The sequence below is a fragment of the Galeopterus variegatus genome, unplaced genomic scaffold (genome assembly GCF_000696425.1).
Source record: "Galeopterus variegatus unplaced genomic scaffold, G_variegatus-3.0.2 Scaffold859, whole genome shotgun sequence".
Lineage (NCBI taxonomy): Eukaryota > Metazoa > Chordata > Mammalia > Dermoptera > Cynocephalidae > Galeopterus > Galeopterus variegatus.
In genome coordinates this window covers 407,714-420,421 of record NW_007726970.1, presented here as the reverse complement: position 1 = coordinate 420,421, position 12,708 = coordinate 407,714, and the positions used below count along the sequence as shown (strand labels likewise).

At 38.6% G+C, this 12,708-nt stretch overlaps 1 protein-coding gene across 2 annotated transcripts in view; it reads right to left on the bottom strand.

Annotated features, from left to right (window-relative positions):
* KCNMB2 (potassium large conductance calcium-activated channel, subfamily M, beta member 2) overlaps nt 1–12,708 on the bottom strand; it is a 270,475-nt gene that overhangs the window by 4,181 nt on the left and 253,586 nt on the right. For both annotated transcript variants that reach the window (XM_008572981.1, XM_008572980.1), the window contains exon 3: nt 11,811–12,006. In XM_008572981.1, the coding sequence (XP_008571203.1) occupies nt 11,811–12,006 (196 nt within the window). The remainder of the gene's footprint in view (nt 1–11,810; nt 12,007–12,708) is intronic.

The window sequence follows — 12,708 nt, the reverse complement described above, 5'->3', positions numbered from 1 at the left end:
AAATTTTTTAAAATTTTTTTTAAAAAAAACACCAAAAAAAAAAAAAAAAAAAAAATCACAGACAAGCCATTTGTGGTTGAATTCAAACTGAGCCAATTTAGCACTACACTCTCCCAAGTGATCCGCGGGCCGGCCCCTACACTGAGCCAATTTAGATTATGAATGATCAGGTCTCTGTTTGTGCCAAGATAGTTTATAGTAGTAGTTTCAGTGGCTAACAGTACTAAGTTACTGAAATGATCTCAATAAAAGTGGCATTACATTAAAAATGGAGTTTATTCTTCTGTTATACTGTTGTGAATTGATTTGGGTTTAAAATTTGTTTTGAAGAAACATCTGTCAGCCAAATGGCAATAATTCTGTCACTAGGTAAGATTCTTCCAAATAAAGGAAGATATAAACTACCTTTTGAGACCATCTAGCATGGTTGTAATACAGGAACTGCTTATTAAAGTTTAAAACCATCAGGGTCTGAAATACATACATTTGGGCTGGCCGGGTGAAGCACGTTCTGTGTATGGTCAGACTTGGGTCCTCAGGGCCAGGGGCACATGGCCGTGCAAGAGGTAGACGCTAGTGGAGAGAGGATCCTCTGCCCTGGTGTTTTTAGCTTTTCCTGACCTTGTCACTCACCACTTTTCAATGGCCACACAAATTGACTCCCACCAGACTGTTACTGCCTCTGAAAATTCTACCGTATTTCAATCAGTCATTTACCTTTATTATTGATGGGTCCTTTTGTGGTAATGAGTGTATAAGGTAGTATAACAAGCTCCTGACTTGTGTTCAGGAGATCTGGTTACTGTGTCACTGTGTAGGAAAGTTATGTGGCTCCCCAGAATCAATTTCTTTATCTATATGATGGGGTTGACAGAGCCTTCCTGGCAGGACTTTAGTGAGGATTAAATGATGAGTATGCATAAAGCCTCAATTTTCATTGACACGGTTTCCTATTAGACTATCACATTAGTCCACATGATCTTCTAAAGTCTTTAATCAAGTGCCACACACTAAACTATGAAATCTCTATGAAGAGAAAAATTAATAGCTATATGTTTTTCACAGGTATGGTCCCGTTCAATGGCTCTTGTTTCCTGTTCCTTGTCTTTTTATCTCAGGAGATTTATGTTATTCTGAATTCTATGCTAGGATTCTAGGATTCCGTTTCTATGGCTCAAACTATAGCCACGTGTATGTTCTTGAGGCTGGTGTGAATTTGGAGTGAAGATTTAGTTATCTCATGATTTTATCATGTGTTTGGAGGATAATTTTATGTGGTTGGTTTAGAAGACACAGAATGCATTTTAACAAATAAAACTTTGCTAAGTGATCTGCACTTAGTTGGAAAAATGTAAGGTAGCTTGAAAAGATGAAGATCCTAGCATTTTTAGATTGTACTTCAATTGGGAGGTGTGGGATAGGAAAGATTCAACTGTTAGAGTCTGCATAATACATAACACAAAGGAACATATGAGTAAAATAATTTTATATACACAATGCCCTTAAGTACTGATCAAAATAAGTTAATATTTTTACAATGGCTATAGGTCGTTCTCCTTTTGTGCCTTAACATAGAAATATATAAACCTACCAAACCTCTGAGTCAGCCATTCAGTGGAAGATCTAGACTCACATCTCTGTTCTTAATCCTGAGTTTTGTTAATAAGCCTTACTGCTTTCCCTAATACCTTAGATTCTCAAAGGACAGAAACTTCTCTTTAGCATTGAAAACCACAGAGATGGCCCCATGGGTGTGTCCTTTCCTCTTTCAGCTGAAGAAACCTGAGTCCTATCAACATCTCCTGCTCATCCTTTCCCTCACACGAGCAGTGAAGGTCCAGCAATTGCCATCTTCTCCTCAATTTTTTGGGAAGTGACTGAAAATTTTCTTAGCCTCACCTTCAGAATCTTTTACAAAGAATTATTTTTATTCTCATGATAGGAGTTTTTAGAAACTACCTGTTGGGCTTTTCTTAGACATGCTTCACTAGGAACATGTGATGTGAAGGGTGACATGACTTCTTCCTAAAAATATAAGATGTGGGAGGGGTGAGGGGACAGGGGGAGGGGATGTCTGGCTGGATAATCTCCCAGGCAGCCTTCGTTTCCTTGTGATGGCAGGAAGGGAGTTATCAATTTCTCAGGACCACCATAAGGGAAAGGTCTGTTCTTTTATAAAAAGGGAAGTATCTTATTCCAGAAATGGACTACAAGTTTAATAAAATCCAATCAATACTTATTGTCTCCATTGTGCCAGGCAGGTGTCAAGAACATAAACAATACAAGATAGACAGAAAGAAATAGAAAGAGAATACAGAACAAGGGTGAGGTGATGAATTGGGACAGGAGTGTGGCTACAAAGGCTTTCAGTAACGACTTTACTGTCACAGAGGTGGGCCACAAATCTGCTGTAAGAACACATTCCTAGCCAGGATTTCCTAGTCCACAAAGTACATGAGGTAAACAAACAAAAATCAAGAAACCAGAAAACATTGCTCATGTGAGACATAAATATTCTTGGTCCCAAAGTCAGTTGGAACTTTTTCTAGTGTTTTCAAACCATGAATCTTGTGCACGTATTTGTTAAGCATTTACAGTGTGCCAGATTTTGTGTTGTGTGCTAGAGAATAAGACCTAATCCCATATTGAAAGAATGTAGAGATCGACAGCAGATGGCCTCGGGTTACTCTGGCCCACAAGTATGTTTTGAACTTTTGAATTCTTTGAACATTAGTGATGGACAGAGGAGTGGAGAAAGTAAATTGGAATTTCAATTTTTTTCCCCTCTTTTGGGACTTTCTGCTCCTTATCATCCATCACTTTAAAAAAAGTGAGTGCTTGATAATACCAAGGTCCAAGGTTCGATCTCTAAACCGGCTAGCTGCCACACACACACACACACACAAAATGTGAATGCCACAAAATTTAGTTTAGACTTGTTTAGCCGGCACTTCTAGTATCTGCTTGATTTTGGCAATCAGGACTGTGTGAAGTTTAGTAGAGGAAAGGAGGACAGAATCCACACTCTGCTATGCACAGCTGTTTCCTTCAGTATGGAGACAAAGGTCCCTCCAGAGACAGGTTTTCCTTTCCTGATTTTTCCCAGAGCTCTTACATCTATTATGCCATTTCTGCTTGATTTGGAGTAGAGAAGAAGCTTAAGAGACCTAGGAAATCCACTAATGAGATACAAGTTTCTCAGAGCCTTAGGATTAGTTTACCCAGGATAGTTGAAATGATGCAGCCCCAGGGTCTGTGATGTATCTGATTAGTCCTAGGGTGAGTCAGATATCTGATCTGACTTTGACCTTTCACCAGGAAGGTCCTCTTCCTGCTTCTCTTCCTGATGCTCAGTGAAAGCTTCTTTCTGGAACAGTCTTCCTTTCACTCTGTACAAAGGTGTCCTCAGCAGTCCCAGAATTCAGTTTTGGTGAGGAATGACTAAACTTTGTCAATCACAAAAGCACTTCTGAATCTATGGTTCATAGGCAGTGTCAGCAAATGTCTAATAAGTATCCTCAGATCTAAAGTGCTAATTACAGGGATGTCAAATGTCATATTTCAGGGCATGTTTACCCCTTTTAAGAAACACTTTCAGGGTGAATTTGTATCTGCTTAATATCCACTCTGTGTAAACTGGTGCTGAATATATAATCCTGACCTTCCCTGGGGGTCACAGATAATTCTATTCCTTGTTAACGGCCTTTTACTTGATCCTAAACACCTTTTAGAATATGATGGAATGGTGTGGATCCTTACCTGTTAACCAAAATATGCCATTGGAAGATACGTATTTCATAGAATTTGGATTCTCAGAACTCTTGCATTTACTCTCACAAGAGGATGCTCTAATGTTTTTCTCTTTAAGAGATAGCATGATGAGGTAAAAAGGCTTAGATATTAATTCAGACCTAATTAGTTAGTAAATGTGTGACTTTGGAAAAATTTTATTTCATCTTCCGAGTTCAACTTTATTACTATAAAGTGGGGATAATGATGGTATCTAACAAGTAGGGCTACCATATAATTAAATAAGTTAGTTTATGTAAAATATTTGGTACTACACAATGCCTGGCACATTGTAAGCTCTTGAAAAAAATATGGATATTATTATTTAGGAGTAGGGTTTTAGTTAGGATTAAATGAGATGATTTTCATAAAGTTTGTAGCATAGTACTGGGCACATAATACATAGTAGGCACTTAATAAGTGTTGAGTCCCTTTTATTTCCCATTTAGATTCTCAACCTCACTTTATTTTCTTCCCCTTTTTTTCTTACCTTACCAAAGCTTTGCAGAAGAACTTAACGCTTACAGTCTTTGCTTAGAATCCCAGGATCTTATAACATCCAAGTTTGAAGCTAAATGAAATCTGCGTAGTGATTCTGTCACTGTCTGGAAACATTTTTAATTGTCACAGCTGGAGGGGGAACGATGCTAGTCTTGTAGGGGGTAGAGGCCAGGGATGTTGTGAAACATCTTGCAATACACAGGACAAGCCCCCACCTCACCCTCACAGATAGCAAAGAATTATTCCACCCAAAATGTCAATAATACCAAGGTTGAGAAACTTTGGTCTAGATGTGTATATTCTTTGGACTGAGGGAGCACAGAAGGCTTCAGAATAGGTGACAAAATGTGGGCAATACTGAGTTTGAAATTGTAAATAATTGGCTAATTTATAGAACTTATTATCCACCAAAAATAGCTGTCTTCCCCATGACAGTTATATTTAAATACTATATATATGGTATTATACCCTGGGCCCCTGCTTCCCTTGGCACATGGATGTCACTAGAATCATAAATAGCAATTGAGTATTAATTCACTATGGTTGTTGCTTGTGAATTCCTCAATGCTGATTTCCTTTGGGAGTTTAAAACCTCTTTTACTCACCAGGGATTCTCAGAATATGCCCATCTGGTCTGAGGGTGGATTCAAAGTACAAAACAAGAAACTACATTCGTGTTTTGGTAACTGTGGGGAAGACCATTATTTTTGGTGAGCTCATGTGTGTGTGTGTGTGGGGGGGGGGTGCCAGGAAGGGAAAGTCGACATTGAGAATATTTTTATTTATTTATTTATTTTGCCAGAGATATCCAGAATATTCCTCACGTTGCATGAAGAGGGCTTAATAACTTTCTGACATAAACAGTATATTTTAAGTATGTATATTTCAGATTAAACGCAGAGGCTAGCTATCCAGAGAGTAAAGAATTTCTGGGCTAGGAAGGTGAGCTAAGTGTTTGGTATCTTTTCCCCTGGGATCATTTGCTGATTGTGGAAGGGGGCTAAGAGTTTAGGAGGCCGCATGGTATTTTTAACAGTCTTGTGGAGTTATGGGCAGGAATTATCATCAAGGAACAATAGGTACTATCAAGTGGGTGCCCTGATGACTCCCCTGTTCACTTTGGGCTGGGACTGTGAAGGGCACATCCTAGGAGTAATGGTCAACCTAAGTAGATAGTTCCTCACAGGGTCTGCAGTTCAGATTTGAAATCTCAACTTATAAAGTCAGAATAAGGTGATTCTGAATGGCTGGTGCCCCTTCACTTTGGGCTGGGACTGTGAAGGGCACATCCTAGGAGTAATGGTCAACCTAAGTAGATAGGTCCTCACAGGGTCTGCAGTTCAGATTTGAAATCTCAACTTATAAAGTCAGAATAAGGTGATTCTGAATGGCTGGTGCCCCCGGGGCCTGGCAGAAGCAAATAGAAATAATTTTTGAAAAAGATGACATTGTGAAATCTTCCTNTGGGGTCTGGGTGGGGGGGGGGGGGGGGGGGGGGGTGCCAGGAAGGGAAAGTCGACATTGAGAATATTTTTATTTATTTATTTATTTTGCCAGAGATATCCAGAATATTCCTCACGTTGCATGAAGAGGGCTTAATAACTTTCTGACATAAACAGTATATTTTAAGTATGTATATTTCAGATTAAACGCAGAGGCTAGCTATCCAGAGAGTAAAGAATTTCTGGGCTAGGAAGGTGAGCTAAGTGTTTGGTATCTTTTCCCCTGGGATCATTTGCTGATTGTGGAAGGGGGCTAAGAGTTTAGGAGGCCGCATGGTATTTTTAACAGTCTTGTGGAGTTATGGGCAGGAATTATCATCAAGGAACAATAGGTACTATCAAGTGGGTGCCCTGATGACTCCCCTGTTCACTTTGGGCTGGGACTGTGAAGGGCACATCCTAGGAGTAATGGTCAACCTAAGTAGATAGGTCCTCACAGGGTCTGCAGTTCAGATTTGAAATCTCAACTTATAAAGTCAGAATAAGGTGATTCTGAATGGCTGGTGCCCCCGGGGCCTGGCAGAAGCAAATAGAAATAATTTTTGAAAAAGATGACATTGTGAAATCTTCCTAGGCTCCAAGTTATTTTTATAAATAATTTTGCAAATATGATATCTGAAACCTAATAAAAAATAATCAGACACTACAAGACAACATGAAAACAAACAAGAGAAAAAAAATGGAACAGGAACATAGGGGCTTCAGACATTGAAGTCATCAAAATAGACTTTAAAACAACTATAATTTTACTTTTTGTGTGGAAGGACTTAAAAGAAAAGAATTAGAATATTGTGGGAAACTGGAAATGATAAAACAAGACCCAATTGGATATTCTAGAATTGAAAATACAGTAAGAGAAATTAAGAACTCAATGCACAGGTTTAAGAGTAGATTTATCAGCACTGAGGAAAGAATTGCTGAACTAGAAGACAGGCAAACATCCAGAATGAAACAAAGAGAGAGAGTAAGACACATAGGGGACACAATGAGAAAGCCTAGTATATGGCCAACTGGAGTCCCGGAAGGAGGAGAGAATGAGAGTAAAGGCAATATTGATGAGATAATGACAGAGAACTTTCTAAAAATGATAAAGAATATCAAGGAACAGGAAAGAAGCCTTGGAAATGTTAAGCACACTAAATAAAAATAACTGCACGCTTTGGCACTGTGATGGTCTGAAATATATATTTAGTCTTCATCCCCATTTCTTGGCACACAGCTTCTAAAATCCATACAATCTCCAAAGGAATGTCTTTTTGTATGCTGATTAATTTACTGATGGCTGGCAGCCCCTCTGTAGCTTCAGGACGGGGGCTAGTCACCACAGAGACCAAGGCAGGACCAGAAGGTTGGGACTGTCAGCCCATATTCATCCTCCAGGGAGGGGAGAGAAGCTGAAGGCTGAGTTGATCACCAATGGCCAATGATTTAGTCAATCATGCCCATGTAATGAAGCCCCCATAAAAACCCAAAAGGACTGGGATCAGAGAGGGCATGGGAGCTCCTTTTTCCCTTCTCCTATACCTTGACTGGTGCATGGCTTCATCTGTATCAGTTGTAATATCCTTTAAAATAAACTGGTAAATGTAAGTGTTTCCCTGAGTCCTGTGAGCCATTCTGGCAAATGAATTGAACTCAAAGATGGGGTTGTGGAACCCTCAACTTGAAGCTGGTCAGTCAGAAGTCCTGGAGGCCCAGACTTGTGCCTGGTAACTGAAGTGGGGACAGTTTTGTGGGACTGAGCCCTCACCCTTTGTGATCGGATGCTTTCTCCGGGTAGACGGTGTTGGAACAGAACTGAATTAAAGGACACCCAGCTGATGTCCACTGCAGATGTGGTTGCTTGCTTTCTAGTACAGAAGAATTCCCACACAAGAAGTGTGTTGTAAGAGTATAGTGGGAGAAACTGTTTTTTTTCTGCCCAGGCACATCATAAGAGTTGAACCGTAGAAAACCAAAGAAAATAATCTTTAAAATGAGCCAAGATTACCTTCAAAGGAGCAGCAATCAAACTGAAGGCCGATTTCTGAACAGTAACAATGCTTACCAGAAGACAATGAAAACAAAGTAACAACCAAATTAGAATTTTCTACTCAGAGAGTATATACTTTAAGAATAAAAATGAAATAAAAATATTTTCAGACAAATGAAAATTGAGAAAATTCTTTAGAGCAGACATTGTGCTAAAATAAATACTAATAGAGAGTGCTCTTCAAGTAGTAGAAAAATAATCCAAGCTAGAAATCAGAGATAGAGAAATTAAGAATAATGAAAATGAAAAGACATGGGAACACATACAAATTAATATTGACCATATACAACAACAATAATCATGTGTACATGAGCTTAGAGTATATATAGATTAAAAGTGATAATAATATAAAATTGAGAAAAAAATATATGGCGTTAAAATGTTTTAATGTCCTTGATTAGTCGAGACCGCAAATTGCAATCTCTAAGCTATACATGAAAAGAATAGTAACAGAATAGCTAACTTCAGAGAAAACAGAGGGAGAAAGGAGATTACAAAAATAATCCAGTGAGGAAAGGGTGTTCTTTTCAAAAATGGACTGGAGCTGACCATATGAAAAAGCAAAAATAAAGAAACTCAGAAACTTGACCCCTACATAAAAATCAATTCCAGGCAGATTGTACTCTACACATGAATGGAAAAACAATAATGCTTCTGGAAGATAATTTAGAAGAATGACTTTATGATCTTGAAGTAGGTAAAGACTTTTAAAACAAAACAACAAAAGCACTAAACAGGAAGGAAAAGATTGACAAAATTTGCTGCATTGAAATTAGAAACTTTTTTCATTGAAAGACATCATGTAGAGAGTGAAAAGACTACATAATGGGAGAAGATACTTGCAACCCATATAACCAACAGAGGTTCATATTTAGATGTAAAGAATTCCTACAATGAATGCAAAGAAACTATCCAATAGAAAAGTGGACAAGGGACTTGAACAGACATTGCACAAAAGAGGATATCCACATGGAGAGGGGACCGGACACACCCACCCCAACCAGGCACACCACGCCTGTGCCTCAGGGCCCATCTGGGGACCAGAGGCATGGAGAAGGGGACCAGACACATCCCACAACCAGGCCCACCGCCAGCACCAAGGAGCATGCCAAAAACATCACCTCCATGTGAGTGGCCCACCACAGCCACAATAACCATGGATGCCATGAAAACGGCTAGACACCACAACCACCACGCAGATGGTCTGCCAGCCACTGGAGTTCATTGACACAAGGAGAGTCACCAGCAGAAATAAAGGAAAGAAGAGGATGTATCTCTCCACAAAGCCCATTTCAGACTGACAGAAGAAGCATCTGCTCTATGATAATATTGGGGGATCTGATCACACCTCTCAGCATTGGACAGATCATCTAGGCAAGAAATTAACAGAGTATCCATTATTCTTTTAGGAGAGAAGAAATCTAGGGTAATTAGAGGGGGGAGGGAGAGAGATTGGACAAGTGGTATAAATAATAGTTATGATTTGTAACAATATATATGCTAGTAATATTGATTTGATCAACATATCTCAATGTTGAACCCCCAAAATATGTATAATCAATTTTGATTCAATAAATAAAATAAATTTTAAAAAGAATGATAACCAAATGGTCAATAAATACAATAAACTAAAAAGGTACTTGACAACATTAGTCATGAGAACCAGAAGTAAATATCACCATATTAGCTAAAACTAAAATTACAGATGATACTGAGTGTTGGCGAAAATTTGGAACAATTAGAACTCTTGTGCCCAGAGGGTTTGCAGGAATGTAAATTGGTAGGCACTCTGGAAACCCATTTGGCATTATCTACTAAACCTGAAGATATGTATATCCTGTGGTCTAGATATTCCATTCCTAGGTTTATACCCAACAAAAATGTGTGTGTTGTTGCATCAAGAGACATATAAGAGAATATTTATGGCAGAATTATTTGTAAAAGCCCCTAACTACAAGATAACACAAAATTCCCATTAATAATAAAATGAATAAATAGTCATATTCATACAATGGAATATGATACAGTAATGAAAGTGAATGAACTACAACCAAATGGAACAAATCTAACAAAAATAATGTATAAAGAAAGCCAGACACAAAGGAAAATATTCTCTATGAGTCCATTTATATAATGTTTAAAATCGAGGCAAAACTGAGATGAGTGTACTGTTTAAGGGTATATGCTTAGGTAATAAAACTAAAAAGAAAAATAAGAAAGTAATTGCCATAATAGTCAGGATAATTGTTATCTTTGGCAGGGGGCAGAGCCTATGGTTGTTGGGAGGGGGCATGAAGGGTGCTTTTAGGGTACAGGCAATGTTTCATTTCTTTACTCTTGTGGTGGTCATATAGGGAAATCTCTTTGTAATAAACACTTCAGCTGTGCTTTTTCATTCATGCACATTTCTGTATGTGTGTTATAATTTATATTTAAAAACAAGGTAGTGGGGCACATAAACCAAACGATGACCTAATACCATGCTGAGAACAGACAAGATACTGATCCTAAATATATAACTGAGACTTCTAATGGTAGCTTCACTCCTTGTTTATAGCCTGAAAATGCATCCATAGGATGTAGCAATAAAAAGTCAAAACGAGGAAATGGAAATTTGTCCCACTTTTTGATGCCTATTCAACTTTGGCCACTTTCCAATTGCTTGAAGATTTGAGAGTTTTATAGGCATTCATCATTACAGGTCAGCTTTGATTTAAAAATCTGACTTAAAGGAAGATCTTGGAAGACAAACACTTTCTGAAAAAGTTGTGCTTCATATATTTGCAGCATGGAGTTAGGACTCATATTGTGGCTACTACAAACGAAAGAAAATCTGAACGAACATCTTCAAACAACATTCGCTGAAATATTCATTACATTGAGTCCTCAGAGATATTTGCAAGAATTCTTTCAAGTTATCATACCAAAATGCAAGATGGGTTTTCTTGCTTTATGTCAAGAGGTCAGAAACAAATCCTTCTCACTCCTTATGTTCTAGTTTTGAACCTTTAAGCTGCTGCATTTTTTTTCCTGACAACTATAGTTTTATTTAAGTGCTGAAATTGTCATGAAAAGAAAAGCTTTACAAGAAAAATTTGAGTTCATGAGATTGTATCCTGGTAATAAGAACCAGTTGTCCTATTGGCGAGTGACATCAAATTGTCTTGACATATGAGAATATTCTGAACATCTAAATTGCTACCATAAATCCAAAACTCAATATATTTAACTTAAAATTGATAATGGCATGTTGGTTCTGCTGACACTTTCCTGGTCATCCCACACCTCGTAAATGCAAATTTTATGTATAGCTTTAATATAATACACATTTGTTGAGCTTCCACCATATGGACTTGAAAATATCAGTGCTGGCAAATTCAGCCCCTATGAACACGACATATATGAGGGAAGACACACACGCACATACACTTGACCACGGATTAAAGGTCTCCCCTGTGCTTGGTACTATGCTCTGCTCAACACTTCACATCTGCTCTAATCTTCACAATGACCTTGCAAGGTGGCCGTTTGTTATTGTCTTTTAAGAGAAAAGAAAGTTGGGGTTCAGAAAGATTAACTCACACCCCTAAGGTCACAGAACTGAGTGACAATGATTGTGGAAAAGCAAAAAACAGTTTTACTCCATGACTTCCAGACACATCACAAATACCTTGTTTTATTGCTTATGTATCTCTCACTAAGCTGTATATTTGCTTTGACTCAGTGTACTTGTGTATACATGAATACATAAGGATATATTTACTTTTCTAAATGGAAATCAAGGCTAAATCTGTACTACTACAGAATGGGGGAGTGATTTGTCCATGACTTGCACAGAAAATAAGTATTTCCTAGGCAACAGAGAGATCTCTGTAAGGAAAAGGCAGGGGCTGGATCCTGGTGGTGTTTTCCTTTGAAATGCTAGCAAAGGGGAACTTCAGAGAGAGCTCGTGGGGTGGCTGAAATGCAGTACACCAAGTTCCTACCTTCTGATTGATTTTCATCGTCTCTTCGGTGTGGTAGAGAAGGAGCTTTTCCCCGGAAGAAGTCAGGTTAACGTACACCTGGAGGCAGGGGTACTGAGAGAGTTTCCAGCAGTCTGGACCACAGCTGAAGGAGCAATTAAATGTTTCCGTGATGGATGCATTCAGCAAGGTGCACTGAGATTCTTCTGTCCACACACTACAGGGAAAGGGGCGAGAGGAAACACAGGCATGATTGGAGGGGATCATTTCTCAGCTCCTGGACTTGAAGAGTCATTTCCAAAATCTATGCTACAACCTACTTGTGTACAGTTTATGACTTGGAACAGAGCAGCTTTAGGCAAACTACAACATAACATAGACAGCCTGGCACCTGAGAACTTTTTCAATGACTTCCATTTGGTTATAATATTCTCCAATCTTGATTTTTTTCTTTCTGTGTTTGAATTCACTGGCAAGCATAGGGCATGTTTTTATTTATTTATTTATTTTTATGTGCAATTTTTTTTTTTTTTTTTTGTGGCTGTCCAGTTTGGGGATCTGAACCGTGTCCTCGGTGTTATAAGGCTGTGCTTTAACCAACTGAGCTAACCAGCCAGCCTTAGGGCATGTTCTTAAATCCTAGCCTGTACTCAGCCTGGATTTCTACATTATAAGCAGCTTCTTGCCATGTCTTATCTCTGCTATGTTTTATTTTGTACTTCTTCATCCCAACCCCCACCCCAGCCCAGTTTGCAGGCACAGAAGATGTGAGGGAGAAGGCGCAGGAAGATGGCAAAGGGGTGAAGGAGTTTGGGGTCCAGCTTGACAGATGGGAAGACAGTAATGTAGTGCCTTTAAGGTTTTTCTCATTAGGGACAAAAGCTAACAAGTTGATTATACCAACAGCAATCACTTATTG